The 16,757-nt window shown below is 41.6% G+C and overlaps 1 protein-coding gene and 1 non-coding gene across 8 annotated transcripts in view; both read right to left on the reverse strand.

Moving 5' to 3' along the window:
• dennd4a (DENN domain containing 4A) overlaps positions 1-6,721 on the reverse strand; it is a 57,443-nt gene extending 50,722 nt beyond the window's left edge. For 5 of the 7 annotated variants that reach the window (XM_018092501.2, XM_031899252.1, XM_031899255.1 and 2 more), the window contains exon 1: positions 6,643-6,721. In XM_018092501.2, the coding sequence (XP_017947990.2) occupies positions 6,643-6,674 (32 nt within the window). In that variant the 5' untranslated portion in view covers positions 6,675-6,721. Of the gene's footprint in view, positions 1-35; positions 154-2,644; positions 2,761-6,642 lie in introns of those variants that run through there. The other 2 variants (XM_031899253.1, XM_031899254.1) reach the window with 2 other exon arrangements.
• A 9,646-nt stretch (positions 6,722-16,367) lies between these two features.
• On the reverse strand, positions 16,368-16,439 carry trnaq-cug. Its single transcript has one exon. It is a non-coding gene; the product is annotated as a tRNA-Gln (tRNA).
• Positions 16,440-16,757: the final 318 nt, after the last annotated feature.

Here is a 16,757-nt window from a genome sequence, read left to right on the forward strand (position 1 = left end):
AAGTTCCTTTCACCGTTACCCTGACTCCCCCTCACCTCTAAACCCGGTGCCTCCCGGTGCATCCGCTGCTCTCAGCTCCTCTCTCCTCCTGTCGCCATCTTGTGTTTGTAACTAATCTGATGGGAGGGGTGAGTGTGGCAGGCCATGTCCTCCCTTAAAGGAACAGTAACACCAAGAAATGAAAGTGCATAAGAGTATATAAGAATGCAATATAATGTACTGTTGCCCTGCATTGCTACAACTGGTGTGTTTGCCTCAGAAAGACTACTATAGTTTATATAAGTAAGCTGCTGTGTAGCCACGGGGGCAGCCATTCAAAGGAGAAAAGGCACAGGTTACTTAGCAGATAACAGACAAACCCCCATTATATGGGGCTTATCTACTAGTTATCTGCTATGTAACCTGTGCCTTTTCTCCTTTGAATGGCTGCCCCCATGGCTACACAGCAGCTTATTTATACAGTAGCTTTTCTGTAGCAAAAACACCAGTTTTTTTGCAGAGCAACAGCATATTATATTTTAATTACTTTAAAACACTTTAATTATTTGATGTTACTGTTCCTTTAAAGTTCTCTGGTGGTACAGTCTTTGTCACTGCCATCCCATACACTCTACCTCGCCATGGCATACAGTCTCACTGACAGTCTCTGTTAGTACCATACAGTCTCACTGACAGTCTCTGTTAGTACCATACCATACAGTCTCACTGACAGTCTCTGTTAGTACCATACAGTCTCACTGACAGTCTCTGTTAGTACCATACCATACAGTCTCACTGACAGTCTCTGTTAGTACCATACCATACAGTCTCACTGACAGTCTCTGTTAGTACCATACCATACAGTCTCACTGACAGTCTCTGTTACTGCCATACCATACAGTCTCACTGACAGTCTCTGTTACTGCCATACCATACAGTCTCACTGACAGTCTCTGTTACTGCCATACCATACAGTCTCACTGACAGTCTCTGTTACAGCTATACCATACAGTCTCACTGACAGTCTCTGTTAGTACCATACCATACAGTCTCACTGACAGTCTCTGTTAGTACCATACCATACAGTCACACTGACAGTCTCTGTTAGTACCATACCATACAGTCTCACTGACAGTCTCTGTTACTGCCATACCATACAGTCTCACTGACAGTCTCTGTTACTGCCAAACCATACAGTCTCACTGACAGTCTCTGTTACTGCCAAACCATACAGTCTCACTGACAGTCTCTGTTACTGCCAAACCATACAGTCTCACTGACAGTCTCTGTTACTGCTATACCATACAGTCACACTGACAGTCTCTGTTAGTACCATACCATACAGTCTCACTGACAGTCTCTGTTAGTACCATACCATACAGTCTCACTGACAGTCTCTGTTAGTACCATACCATACAGTCTCACTGACAGTCTCTGTTACTGCCATACCATACAGTCCCACTGACAGTCTCTGTTACTGCCATACCATACAGTCTCACTGACAGTCTCTGTTACTGCCATACCATACAGTCTCACTGACAGTCTCTGTTACTGCCATACCATACAGTCACACTGACAGTCTCTGTTAGTACCATACCATACAGTCTCACTGACAGTCTCTGTTAGTACCATACCATACAGTCTCACTGACAGTCTCTGTTACTGCCATACCATACAGTCTCACTGACAGTCTCTGTTACTGCCATACCATACAGTCTCACTGACAGTCTCTGTTACTGCCATACTATACAGTCTCACTGACAGTCTCTGTTACTGCCATACCATACAGTCACACTGACAGTCTCTGTTAGTACCATACCATACAGTCTCACTGACAGTCTCTGTTAGTACCATACCATACAGTCTCACTGACAGTCTCTGTTACTGCCATACCATACAGTCTCACTGACAGTCTCTGTTACTGCCATACCATACAGTCTCACTGACAGTCTCTGTTACTGCCATACCATACAGTCTCACTGACAGTCTCTGTTACTGCCATACCATACAGTCTCACTGACAGTCTCTGTTACTGCCATACCATACAGTCTCACTGACAGTCTCTGTTACTGCCATACCATACAGTCCCACTGACAGTCTCTGTTACTGCCATACCATACAGTCTCACTGACAGTCTCTGTTACTGCCATACCATACAGTCTCACTGACAGTCTCTGTTACTGCCATACCATACAGTCTCACTGACGGTCTCTGTTACTGCCATACCATACAGTCTCACTGACAGTCTCTGTTACTGCCATACCATACAGTCTCACTGACAGTCTCTGTTACTGCCATACCATACAGTCTCACTGACGGTCTCTGTTACTGCCATACCATACAGTCTCACTGACAGTCTCTGTTACTGCCATACCATACAGTCTCACTGACAGTCTCTGTTACTGCCATACCATACAGTCTCACTGACAGTCTCTGTTACTGCCAAACCATACAGTCTCACTGACAGACCACTGCGACACATCACAAATCCCTGCCAGAAACACCGTGCTGACAGCCCCTACACCTGCCCCACGGACACACATGCTACATTCTCACCCACACTGACTCGTCTCCGCACACAATATACAGGCTCAGCGCATCTCTAAACCCTCCAAGACATGCCTTTCACTAAGTTCCTTTCACCGTTACCCTGACTCCCCCTCACCTCTAAACCCGGTGCCTCCCGGTGCATCCGCTGCTCTCAGCTCCTCTCTCCTCCTGTCGCCATCTTGTGTTTGTAACTAATCTGATGGGAGGGGTGAGTGTGGCAGGCCATGTCCTCCCTTAAAGGAACAGTAACACCAAGAAATGAAAGTGCATAAGAGTATATAAGAATGCAATATAATGTACTGTTGCCCTGCATTGCTACAACTGGTGTGTTTGCCTCAGAAAGACTACTATAGTTTATATAAGTAAGCTGCTGTGTAGCCACGGGGGCAGCCATTCAAAGGAGAAAAGGCACAGGTTACTTAGCAGATAAACCCCCATTATATGGGGCTTATCTACTAGTTATCTGCTATGTAACCTGTGCCTTTTCTCCTTTGAATGGCTGCCCCCATGGCTACACAGCAGCTTATTTATACAGTAGCTTTTCTGTAGCAAAAACACCAGTTTTTTTGCAGAGCAACAGCATATTATATTTTAATTACTTTAAAACACTTTAATTATTTGATGTTACTGTTCCTTTAAAGTTCTCTGGTGGTACAGTCTTTGTCACTGCCATCCAATACACTCTACCTCGCCATGGCATACAGTCTCACTGACAGTCTCTGTTAGTACCATACAGTCTCACTGACAGTCTCTGTTAGTACCATACCATACAGTCTCACTGACAGTCTCTGTTAGTACCATACCATACAGTCTAACTGACAGTCTCTGTTAGTACCATACCATACAGTCTCACTGACAGTCTCTGTTAGTACCATACCATACAGTCACACTGACAGTCTCTGTTACTGCTATACCATACAGTCTCACTGACAGTCTCTGTTAGTACCATACCATACAGTCTCACTGACAGTCTCTGTTAGTACCATACCATACAGTCACACTGACAGTCTCTGTTACTACCATACCATACAGTCTCACTGACAGTCTCTGTTACTGCCATACCATACAGTCTCACTGACAGTCACTGTTACTGGAATACCATACAGTCCCACTGACAGTCTCAGTTACTGACATACCATACAATCTCACTGACAGTCTGTTACTGCCATACCATACAGTCTCACTGACAGTCTCTGTTACTGCCATACCATACAGTCTCACTGACAGTCTCTGTTACTGCCAAACCATACAGTCTCACTGACAGTCTCTGTTACTGCCATACCATACAGTCTCACTGACAGTCTCTGTTACTGCCATACCATACAATCTCACTGACAGTCTGTTACTGCCATACCATACAGTCTCACTGACAGTCTCTGTTACTGCCATACCATACAGTCTCACTGACAGTCTCTGTTACTGCCATACCATACAGTCACACTGACAGTCTCAACACTGAGGTGAGCGCCGGTAAGGAGAGGGGTGGGGAGTGCTTCTGGGTCCTGAATACACGTCATACATCGTGCCAGAGGGGCATTGGGGGGCGGCGGTTTATTAAAGGCAAAGGTAACTAATAAAATACTACTACTAAAAAAAAAAAATTCTTTCCACTTTAACGTGCGCCCCCCAGTGATTGCGCCCTAGGCAGGCGCCTACTCTGCCTCCCCCTAGTTCCGGCCCTGCTGCCATACCATACAGTCACACTGACAGTCTCTGTTACTGCCAAACCATACAGTCTCACTGACAGTCTGTAAAGATTATGGCAAATCTTAGCCAACAGGGCAAGTGGGAGTGGTCCACAGCAAGGGGGATGGTGGAGGGAGGTTGCTGTTGTCACTGCTGTGCTGCCCTGTGGCAGGAGGAAGCCAGGGGAAGAGTTAGTTGCCTTGGGCCCAAGGCAAATACCTCTTAGCTTGTCACTGATCTCAGTTATGAAGAAAGACTGGCCAAGCTGGGGTTGTTTACCATGGAGAAAAGGCACTTAAGGGGGCATATGATAACTATGTATAAATAAATAAATAAATAAATAAATAATGGGACCATATGATAATCTCTCAGATGCTTTATTTGTCAGTAGGTCCTTCCAGGAGACACAGGCATCTGTGTAAGAAGGTTCCATCTTAATATCTGCAGTGAGAGCTGTGAAGTTGTAGAATTCTCTCCCTGATCCATAATCCAAAAAGCTCCAAATTACAGGAAGGCCATCTCCCACAGACTCCATTTTAATCAAATAATTCACATTTTTTAAAAATAATTTCCTTCTTCCCCTTATTTTCTCTTATGGAAGCAACCAACTTTCTCCTTAAAGAGATAGGTGAAAATCTGGGCCACAGGAAGTCAAGCTTTTAAGATGCCATCCCAGTTGTTCTTAAAATGTGTCAGTACCACTGACTGGTAACGTCTATGTTGTAGCTATAGTTGGCCAGATAAGCAAAGGTACCCAAACTAAGTACGCCCCCAGAAGGCAGAAGTGATGCCACATGCATGATATCACTTCCAGTACAAGTGACATCATGTCAGGAGGAAAAATTGCACCACAACCCTGACCCCCCCAGCTCCGCTACCTGATTTCCACAGCTCTGGCAACTGGGGAGGGTTTTTATTTTTTTAAAGGGGATTTTTTTTTTATTTGTAATTTATACCAAATCTAAAAAATATGTATCTAGCATAGCATTAATAATGGCAACTAAAAAAAAAATACACATGCACTAGGTGGCTTTTCTTGCCACAACTGCTGAAATCCAGAAAAAGAAGCACCCTATGGTGGTGCACATTTCAGCAGACAGGAGCACCAGCCCAGGGTATCAGGACTGTGATTATAATCACTGGGAAATGCCTAACATTTTGGCACCCCTGCAGTCATTATCCCTTTCCTTCTGCTTTAAGCCCCTTCACCATATTATCATGAAGCTACTACATGAACTTGCTCATGTCCTTTTACATCTATCTGCTATTATCTACAGGAGACACATTGCATGATCTCAGTGGTGCAAATATAGAACCATTTCAATAATGGGTAAAGCACAGAATGTTTATACATCTCTGAATGTTATATTTATTTATATTTAATCCCCACCATTAAATCTTAAGAATAACTGCACCCAAATAATAAAATATAAATTGCTTAAAGGAAAAGGAAAGGTAAAAACAAAGTAAGCTTTATCAGAAAGTTCTATGTAAATACAGCCATAAGCACTTATAGAAAAGATGCACTGAGTCCTCTATCAAAAGAAACACAGGATTTTCTTGTTACATAGTAACATAGTAAGTTAGGTTGAAAAAAGACATACGTCCATCAAGTTCAACCATAATGCTTATATATAACCTGCCTAACTGCTAGTTGATCCAGAGGAAGGCAAAAACTCCATCTGAATCTTCTCCAATTTGCCGCAGAGGGGAAAAAATTCCTTCCTGACTCCAAGATGCACAATCATACATGTAAGAATATACTGACAATATACAAGTACAGTAAGTAGTAGTAGTAGTAGTAGTAAAGTAAGTAGTTTATACAGTAAAATCATAATTAAATCTACATGTTACAAATATAATAAGATCTCTAAAATATATTTGTCAATCACTTCTCATCTGTTCTCATACACCACTGTGCCTAGTCTTTGTGCTGTCATGGAGCAGCCACATAAAAATATAGTGTACATTGATAAAAATGACCCAGAATGTAAGATTTGTAGCTAGACAATATTGGACAAAGCATACCCAGTGCTTGTAGGGGGCCCAACAGTATAGAAAAGGTTATTATTTGCTATCAGCTGGATCATTAGCTGCTACTCAACTACAACTCACAGTAGGGGGAGCTTAGGTTTATTGGCAGCTGGAGGGGCACAAGTTTTAGATCCTCTTGATCTGGCAACATTTATAAAGCCCATTAGCCATGAAGCACCCCGACATGGCTTCTTACCTACATTTAAATACAGATTAAGAAAAATAACTTTACTCCTACACCTTCCATTGTTTAGTAAATAGCATGGCAGGCAGCAGATAGCACAACATTACATGGCACACTTTGAAAGCACACATAATAGTAATAGCAGTAATTTATAGAAATCACTGTATTGTACAATCTGGCCTACTCTTATGCTAGTTACTTTACATTACCTGCTTACTTGCTCTTCCTCAAAAGTTCCCATAGTATAAATTTTGTCACTGTAAATCCAACATGTGGCGATCAGACTCTCTCTGCCACCCAGCGCTCAATGAGACACTTGTGTTCCTGTTCTCTAGAGAAGAGCAATATTTTTGACGTCACAGGGACATGAAGTGATGGGGAAACCCTGTGGTTTGCAGAACACGCAGCAAGCCTTTGAAACATGCTGAGATTACATTAAGGACATAGGAGGAAGTCTCTCGGCACACAGGGATCTCATAGTTTATGCTTAAATACTTGCCAAGTGGTCTTGGGTCATTCTAGAATGAACCCTGTGCTGGGTGCAGGAATTTGCTTTGTACAAAACAAAAGAAAGCAGCTGGTAAAACTCTTAAGCAGGGACTGGGGGGGAATGAGGCTCAGTTAAAGAATTTCCAGAATCACAGCTACACAATAAAATAGGGACATAAAGTGCTCACCTTATTAAAGGGGTAGCTAAACTGATATAATGATGTAAACAGTTTGCAATTGGTGTCTATTTTCTGTCTTTTATTTTAGATTTTTAGTCGGCAGCTCTCCGATCTGGAAATTCAGCAGGTATTTGGTTTTTAGAGTCCAATTTCTCTAGCAACGGGGCATTTGTTTAAATAGACTGGAAAATGAACAAAAGAGAACATGAACAGAAAAATAATCAACACAAAGTAACAATCACAGTGAAATTGCAGCTTCACTGAGCAATAGTTTTTTAACTGTCAGGGTCAGCGACCCTAATGCTGGAAAGAAGCAGAAGAAGAAGGCAAAAACAGAATCTATTATCCAGAATGCTTAGGACCATAAGTGCCATGTGGTATGAGACACAGTAGGAAGGAGGTCCCTGCCCCGTAGAGCTTACAATCTAAATTCAGAGCTTTATGGATTATGGGTTTCTGGATAAGAATAAGCCATTCTATACTACACTAAAAGTGAATTAAAAGGTGAACTACCCATTTAGATTAATAAACAGAGAAACATAGCAGTTCTGTGGATGACATCCCAAACATGTATGAATGCTTATTCATTAGTAAGGGATAAAGAAAATATTTTATACAGTTTTGTACCTGCCTACAGCATGTTGATGGCATATGTCCCAGCATGGCCTCAGTAGCTAACAGCTGAACACAACAGATTTGGTGTTTTGACTAATAAAGTTACAGATGTTGAACAAGTAGTTCTATATTATTCATTATTATATGTTCTTTTTACGTGGCAGCTTATTATTAAGGGTGATGGCACATGGCATATTTCCAGCACCATAGTACAGGCTTTCCCATTCCAAAAATGGGGGCTGAAAAACACCAATGGAGAAAACGCCCAGTGCAGGGTCGGACTAGGGTGTGCAGGGTCGGACTAGGGTGTGCAGGCCCCACTGGGCATACTGCCCCAGGAGCCCCTATAGTTGTCACCACATTTCCACTCCCCTGTTACGACACTTTAAGCATTTATGTGCATGATGGGATTGCAACAACACATTGCAAAATGCCACAAAGCTTTGCCATTGATTAGTTACCATTTCTTGCTGGGGAAATAAAAAGCAGCTCCTTATGATGTCAGTTGAACAAAGTTTGTTTTCTGAAGGGCTGAAGTGACTCGGATGTTTTCCCACAGGTAATTTACATTATTGCTGCCTGTAAAGCATTTTTAGGAGATTTGTTGCCTGCAGTAGTGCAGATTTAATGGCTGGCAACAAATCTCCCCATCTGCCATTATGCTAAGGGCAAAAATGAGAGACTTTAACCATGATTTAAGGAATTATGGGTGGAGACATGCATATTACTCTGTAATGTCCAACGATGCATCCAGAACTGCTGATTTAATAGCTGAGATATGGCCTATAATTCAACGCCAAAAATCAGACAACAGAAAAGTCACTGTAACATGCTTATAGACACGCCTATTCATTACCCAGTGGCTGCTGCTCCAATCAGTAGATAATATGGCTGCTTGATATTGTTTTAGTCTTGTTCACAGAGCTGAAAAAACAGCTAATTTAATTATATTAGAGGATGCCTTGTTAGGAGGCATATTAGCAAAAACAGTGGTCATTGTTGCAAACTTTAGGTACATTACAGTTAAACTATATCATTGCCGCCTGAAAGTTTTTTTTTAGGAAACTTTCTACTCTCCACTGTATGTAGAGAAATGAGAATATGTATCATAAGTGGGACTTACCTTGCCATGTATTTACTACTTCACATACTCATACATTCTGCCAACAGCAATCAATGCTGCTATCAGTAATCATAAGCGCCCATACTACTAAGTTACTCCTCCTCCCACAGTGCCCCATTAATTAGCCCTGGGCGATGGGCCCTGCCAACAAGTAGGCAAGGATCCCAATTAAAAGTAAATACCATGTGCACACAAGGCCACGCCAATTATGCCAAAAGCCTACCATTGATCAGCACAAACCCTACCCACTCCCCCACAAGCCCTGCCCATTTTGTGAACATTGTGCATCTTGTGGGGCCCTCCTGTCAGAGGGACCTTGACTGGAGTACCCCCTGCATCGTCTGATGGCAACACTGACAGGAATGCTAAATGTTAGGTTGCAATGTCTATCTTTTTTATTGACTTGTTAGAAATGGGTTGATTTATAGCTTTGGGCAGATCTAGCATTTTTTTGGCTCTAACAGAAAATATATCTAGGAAACATAGTCCCACTGATTTATAAACACTCTGCAGCATTTACATTTACTTTGAACTGACTAAAATATTCAAACAAAACATCTCCTTGGTGTAACGTTTTGAAAAAAAAAAAAAGCAAAGAAAACAACGTAAGCATTAAGAATGGGGTCTGCAGTACAGGCCTGTGCTCTAAGGAGGGAGGGGGAATCCTTTATCCAGAGCAGACCACTATCCACGCATGAGCCTCAACAAAAGCTGTACAAATATACCAAAATGGACAACATAAAAATGTTTGAAATGAACAACAATGCAGTAGAACATCTAAAAATAAGGTATTTGTCCCCTCTATTTCTAGCCACAAATCTCCTGATAGGTTTCAGCTGAACTGTACTTTGCTCAGGGGAATATGGCTTCTGCTGTGTATGATTATTCTGTACTGGGTATAATGCTAGGGTGTCTTCCTTCTCTAGCCCAAATCAGCCAGCCAGGGCTGAGTAATAGCAGATCATGTCCCCTGGAATGCTTAACCATGCTCCTTTTTGGCTTCTTTTTCGGAAATTATACCACAATATGAGGGCTGTGTACTTTGCTGATGGTTTACTTTGCAAGAATATGACTCATTCAGTACTTACAGGGTTCCCTCTTTTTCATTTAAAGCATGATGCCGGAGATAGCATTATTACCACAATGGTGCCATGATAGATGCCCCCAACAGGAACAAACTCGTAAACGAACAGAAGACTTCCTTGCACACCCATGGCTCTCCAAAGCAATTTAGTGCTCAGTGCACAATGCTGCAGGGATCGGCACCCTCCCAAAATTCCAAGTGGCAACAAAAGCACTGGCACTCAGAGCTGCAAACGGGACTAGCCCTTTAAAAAATCTTTATTGCGGAGGTGCAACGTTTCGGGGCTTGATTTATGCTTGATAAAGGGGTCACAGGAACCCAACAGGAACAAAGACCACATTTTCCCTTTGACGTTTGCAGTGGGCCAAGTAGGGGGTTGTCACATTAAAATGGAAGAACATAATGTTTATTTATATCTTTTGGTGTTAATGAAAGTAAAATTTAGTCAGGGGTGCCAATTAGTTAGGCATCCCTAATGAGTACAATATTACTTTTACTATACTTTAATTGGTTACAATCCCTATTCTTTTTCACTACAGAAGTTACAACTAGTCTGGTAGGCGAGAAAAAAGATTGCCTCCAAAGGTTGGGGAAACATTGCAATAATAGATTCTGGAGCAAAAGCACCTTCCCTTTCAATTTTAAACAAGAGTTCATATTCTAGGACAGACTATCGGCATATTCTTTTTCTTTCATGTGTCCTATAATAGCACAAAGCAGAATTTGAAAAGACAATTATAGCTAAGGATGTAGAGCAAAGAGCAACAGAAAGGAGGGCAATGCAAAATTTTCTGACCTCCTTTATAACAAAGCACTTGGAAGGTTTGTAGGAGAGAAACTTACCAGAAATGGATATTCACACATTACTTTTGCTCGCTGTTCCAGCTGGGAGTGACAAAAAGCTTATTCATGTATATTATCTGTGTTAAAGGACACATAAAGTCTATTTCACTGGGGGGTGCCAAAATATTAGGCTAGGCAGTAAAGAGAAAACTGCACCAAATGGTCTATCCTAAGAATAGATGACCGAAGGTGCAGAGATGCTGCAGCGCTTAGGTAGCATTTTTTCTTAGAATTCCAGCATCATTGCGATTACAAGGGGGCGATGCACCTGACACGATGGCGTCCAATTTGGCAAAATGAATGCAACTGCATGCGCCTATTTTCACAAGTGGGGTTTGTGTCTAAATTCTTTAGGCACAAGTGTGCTGCACCTATTGACACAGGGTGCAATGGGAATCCTTAAGCTACCACCTGGTCAGGAGGTGACGGCAACTCAGTGTCTATGGCAGGTATTGGTAACCTGTAGTGATGAGTAAATCTGTCCCATTTCACTTTGCCCCAAAATAGGCAACAAATTTTATGCAGGTGATATTTTTTACGTACAACTATTATTTTTACTGCAAATGTATTAAAGTTAATTGGCATTTTTTGTGATTGTGATTTTCTATCAGTGACATTTTTGTCTTGGAGACTTTTTTGTTGCGGTGAATTTTTGCCACAAATGACAGAATTTTCTTGCGAATCCATGTCTGAATAAATTTGCTCATCACTAGCAACCTGTACTGTGAGACTGTAAATCCTAGCATCTGCCTACAGATGAACCTGTGAGAGTATACTGTAAAGTTAGGCTACAGCCTATGAACATGTCTGTCAGAGTTCATCAGCATAAATAGGAACCAACAATTCTTATAAAGTACCGTTTTGTTTCCTGCAAGGCCCCAGGAACTAGCTCATATGACTTCAACAGTCAGCACTGTCAATTCTAGGGAAGTGACTACACACAATATGCTTTTATTTCACAATGTCTCTTTCCTGAAATATGGATTTATATATCTACTGTAGATATTTGCTCATATATATTCCAAGTGTTTTTGACTTTCAGCTTGATTGGCCAGTGGCTGGATGCAATAGGGGGTCAAGTGACTGTAGAATCTCCCTGTCTGAAGTTGCCCTTCCTGTGTAATGAACTCCCCCATTTCTTTACCTGCCCAGTAGCAGATGAAGAGGTACACATACCAATATTATCATATGAACTAGGTTTCATACCATATTTGGTGCGTGTATGGTGGATTGACGAGACGACCGATATCGCAAAAGCTTTGGTTAACGGTTGTCTTGTTGATTGGACAGGACAAAGATTGGACGCCGTTGCATACGGAGTAAGATGTAATGGATAGGTTTACTTCTCTTACATCGAAAATATTTATCTTTGGATTAGCAAGGCAAAGCAAACAACTCAATTATATATCATTATATTTCATCTAAGAGTCACCCTTGCATGCTTCTTGACACATGTGTTAATCAGCTGGCTTCTGCTACACTGTTTTCAGACCAACCTGTCACTGTCAGTCAGACCAACCTGGACAGCTGTATGTGCTTTATTACCTTTACTACTTATTTGAAAAATTGTACTAATTTTTAAAGTAATCTCTCAGACATTTGTGTATATATGTAACATGTACCCATTCACCTTTTATGAGAAGTGTTATCGGATTTGTGGATAAATCGACTTCCGTTATTGGTTATTTAATGCAGTAATGTGATTGGTTGTTTTAGCTTTAAATACTGTTGTTTCAAAAGATTCTTTAGCCTATGATTAAGTGTCCGTTTTTGGCATGAAATGAGTCAGGCTGTTTAGGTTTGAGATGCTTTTTCTTTGAATAAAAAAACGAACATGCTTTAATTGCACCACTTTTTGACTAACTGGTCCAGTTTTTTCTAGTGCCAGACTTGTTTTCTTATTTTGAGGTATTTTCTTTTGGAGTTTTCCTGTTTTTTTTTTAGGTTTGGACACCTGGACCCCTTATACTAAAGGTTGAATATACCCCAAAACTAGTCCAATCAGAATTTTTTCATTATTAATTTGATAGTGAACAAAAAGGGTCAGACAGAAACGTCTTTCATTTGCAGATAAAGTCACTGATAATGTGTAATGAATGTGGACTGGAAGGCTGCTTACAATTATAATTTCTTTAATGCAAAATGTTATTTTTAGGTTTACATCTCTTTACCATACCCCTTTGTGACACAGATTTACATGCATTTGAGTGCAAATTACACTGTTTGATGAGACTGGGCTCTTTCTATGGGTGACAGGGTAAGGGAGGGGGTTACTCTCAAAACATCTGTGTAAGTTTACATGCTACTGCACACTGAAACTATTGCCAAGCCATCCACAACTGCTGTCATAGCGATATGGGCAAACACATCCAGGAAGGCAATAACATATCAGACAGCTCTCAGCGGACGTGGATCATTTCCTGCCCACTTTCCTAAACGTCACAAGTTCTGGGCTGTGCGTTGCCATGGATACCAATCTGCAAAAACTTGGTTACACATAAGATAGCAGCAAGTAGAAAGCATTGGATCACTTACCACAATAACATAGCAACGGATTTGTTTCAATCCCCCTCTAGAACCATTCTATGAACACTCGGTTAGGAAATCCAGAGAATTCAAATATTTTTATTTTTGTTTATCATTATGTACGCATTGTTATTGTTATATAGCACTGAGCTGCTTACCTTGTCGACAATGTTTAGAATACCATTTCTTTGCTTAGGGAAGGAAAGATTCATTATATTTAAGGCAGAACTAGACATTTGAAAATCTCTGTTGTTAGCTACATACATGATATGGCAAAAAAGAATCCAGACACCAGCCTATCCCACATGTCATTCCCCAAACTAAGGGGCGTATTTATTATAGTGTGTAAGCCAACATCACTAGTGATGTTGCCCATAGCAACCAATCAGCAAATAAATTTGAACATTCACCCACAAGTTAAAAAACAAAGATCTGATTGATTGCTACGGGCAACATCATTGGTGATGTTGGCTTACATACTATAATAAATATGCCCCTTGAGTATTAATATGAGGTTGGTCCTTTCTTCTCTACCCTTTTGGGAAGGCTTTTTCCCATTAGATGAAGGATAATTGTTGGTGGGCTTGAGCATTAGTGAGGTTGGGCACTGATGTGGATCAGGCATGGGTTGCAGTCAGTTTTTTTAGTTCATCCCACAGGTGTTTGGGTTAAAGGAGAAGGAAAGGCAAAGTCACTTGGGGGTGCCAAAATGTTAGGCACCCCCAAGTGACTTAAATTGCCTACATTTTACCCTGGGCTGGTGCTCCTGTTAGGAGAGAACAGCACCAGCCCGGGGTAGCTGCAGCTCTTCCTACTTCTGTCTTCGCTTGCGCAGTAGGGTGATAGCCGAACTTTAACAGAGAAGTCTGCTTTTCACTCTACTGCGCATGCACCTGTCATGTAGTCCTTGCAAAACGAAGCTAGAAGAAGGAAGCGCTCGCTTCTCCTCCTGGTTTCTCCTAACAGGGGCACCAGCCCGGGGTACAAGGTAAGCGATTAAAGTCACTTGGGGGTGCCTAACATTTTTGCCTTTCCTTGTCCTTTAAAGTCAGGGTAGGCAGATTAAGTTCTTTCACTCATACGGACCATGGACAGACCTCTCTGTAAGGACCTTGCTTTGGTTATGAGAGCAGTATTGTGCTGAAACAGAAAGGATATTCCCCAAGCCATTGAAAACAACCTCAGACCAAATGTTGCCATTTATCACTCTAAATTAAGCCCAGACTGGCAATCTGTTGGTTCTGTTGGCAAACGCCAGAGGAGCTGCTGTAAGATGTCATAGACAGTCACTGTTTAGAGGGCTGTTTGGGCCTCTGTGTAGTTGAAATGCCAGGGCCTATTTTCAATCTCAGTCCAGACCTGCTCCAGATGATGCTTTTCCACTGTTGCAATAGCAGTGACCTTTACATCACTCCAGCCAACGCTTGGCATTATACATGGTGGTGTTAGTGTCTGTGCCACTGATCACCCATAAAAGCCAAAGTTGGGTAAACACACCATAATAGCTAATTTATTATAGAGGAACTGTGTGGTTTTCTGCCCTTCTAGTGTGAGGGCAACTGTGACAGCATGACTTTTATTAGGGTTCCATTTGGCAGGACTGAATATCACAATGGCAAATTTGCACACGTGTGACTTTAACATAAAGCAGCTAAAGGAATCAGCTGCAAAGAAACTTGAAATGACTACAGTGACATTTATCTTGGATAAAGAAGGACACCTAGTGGTTATATGCTGGAAACAAAGATGATGGGGGAAGAAAACAAATGATAGGGGAAGTTGTAGAATGAACTATATTTGCATTAAGAAAAGGGAAGTCCCTACAGTGGCCATTTTAGGACATGCTTGCTAGAAGTATTCCATGCAATATAACATAGGTTTTACCTATCCTCGTCCCTTTTCACAAACCTCTTCACTCGTACCTCAGCCATCTTCCCTTAGTTATAGGACATCCTCCCTCAATTATCAGCTGTTAGTTTCATGTCCTTTTGAGTAAATGAATGTTTTTATCCACATTTGTTAAGAGATATTTACCTTTGCAGTTTGTAATGGTGTGTTTCAGACAATTATTCCCTATATGTTGCAAGTGAAAGTTGAAAGTGAGGCACAGCAGAGTTACTTGTTTTGTTTTCTGGAAGGAGTAAGGCAATCTGCTGCAACATCACAGGAATAAGTACCAGGAGATCGCTTGGCGTACTTGCATTTATAGCAAGGATGTCCTAAAATGGGCCACCAGAAGTCCTACCTTTGGTCTTTTGGCCAAGTTTAACACATGTGAGAGGGCAGCTACAGCACTGTATTCATGATGGGGGATTTGGGGAGAGGCACATAGGCTTCTGGGTAGATGGAGGGTATAACTGAGCAGCTTTAGATTCTCGGTTACCAGATAAGGAAGTGAAATCCCAGGCAGATGCAACAACATACCTGGCATAACCAGTTTCCCTGGCAGCTTTAGATGTGCCCATGCCAGGTGGGCAATTAGTTGGGTGGAGGGGGCTGTGTGCATGTGCAGTGAGTGACATGAGAAGGGCTTAGTGATGTAACTTGTGGACTCCCAGCAGTCACTCATGGACTCCCAGCAGGCCAACCCTGGGGAACGAGTTGACATCTCAGCAACCCTGTTTATATAATGTGCGGAGTTCATTGCCTACAGTACATAACTGGTATGCCTTGTGCTACTGCACTCCAGATAAACTTATTCTTACAGTACCTATGGCCTGCATAGGGAATCAGGGATCTTTAGCCTATGACTCACTTACTGTTCTTGAACTATAACTATCACAAATACCACACTACACTTAGCAGTGTAGGGCTACTAGCAGTGTAAGGTCACTGTTTAGCAACCGGAGAGCAAGAGGCTGGAGACCCATTTAATCTAGACTGTAAATTATCTCCATCTGTGTTAAAAGCAGTTCCAAAAAATAAAGCAGACACTTCTATCCAGAATGTTATAATGTAAAATGTTATACAGAACAGCATTAATGTATATAATCATTGTTGATATTTCATTAATAAAAAGTAATTGCTAATCAATTACATTTTTTCAAGCAATAAATGTGATATAAATCAAAATTTAGGTTCCACCGAGATTTGAACTCGGATCGCTGGATTCAGAGTCCAGAGTGCTAACCATTACACCATGGAACCGTCTATGAACACTTCACAACATACACCTTTAGAATTTTTCCATAGAGTTTTTCCTTCATATATCCTTATAATTATAGATATATTCATATTTGCATTGTCGGTTACTTTTCAAATAATCTCAGGTCCAAGTCTCCTCGTTTAAACACAATCTCTGTTTTTGTTCCACTTCTCACTGCGGCTGCCCAGCCCACCCAGCTTCAATCAAGGCCGCCATCTTACTACTCCCAACCCCTCGCCGACAGTGCAAGTAGGTGCGCACAAAGGCATTTCAGTTGATAAAACATGGGAAACGTGCAGCAACGTTGCTAGCAGCCCCTT

Source organism: Xenopus tropicalis, chromosome 3, assembly GCF_000004195.4.
Source record: "Xenopus tropicalis strain Nigerian chromosome 3, UCB_Xtro_10.0, whole genome shotgun sequence".
Taxonomy (NCBI): domain Eukaryota; kingdom Metazoa; phylum Chordata; class Amphibia; order Anura; family Pipidae; genus Xenopus; species Xenopus tropicalis.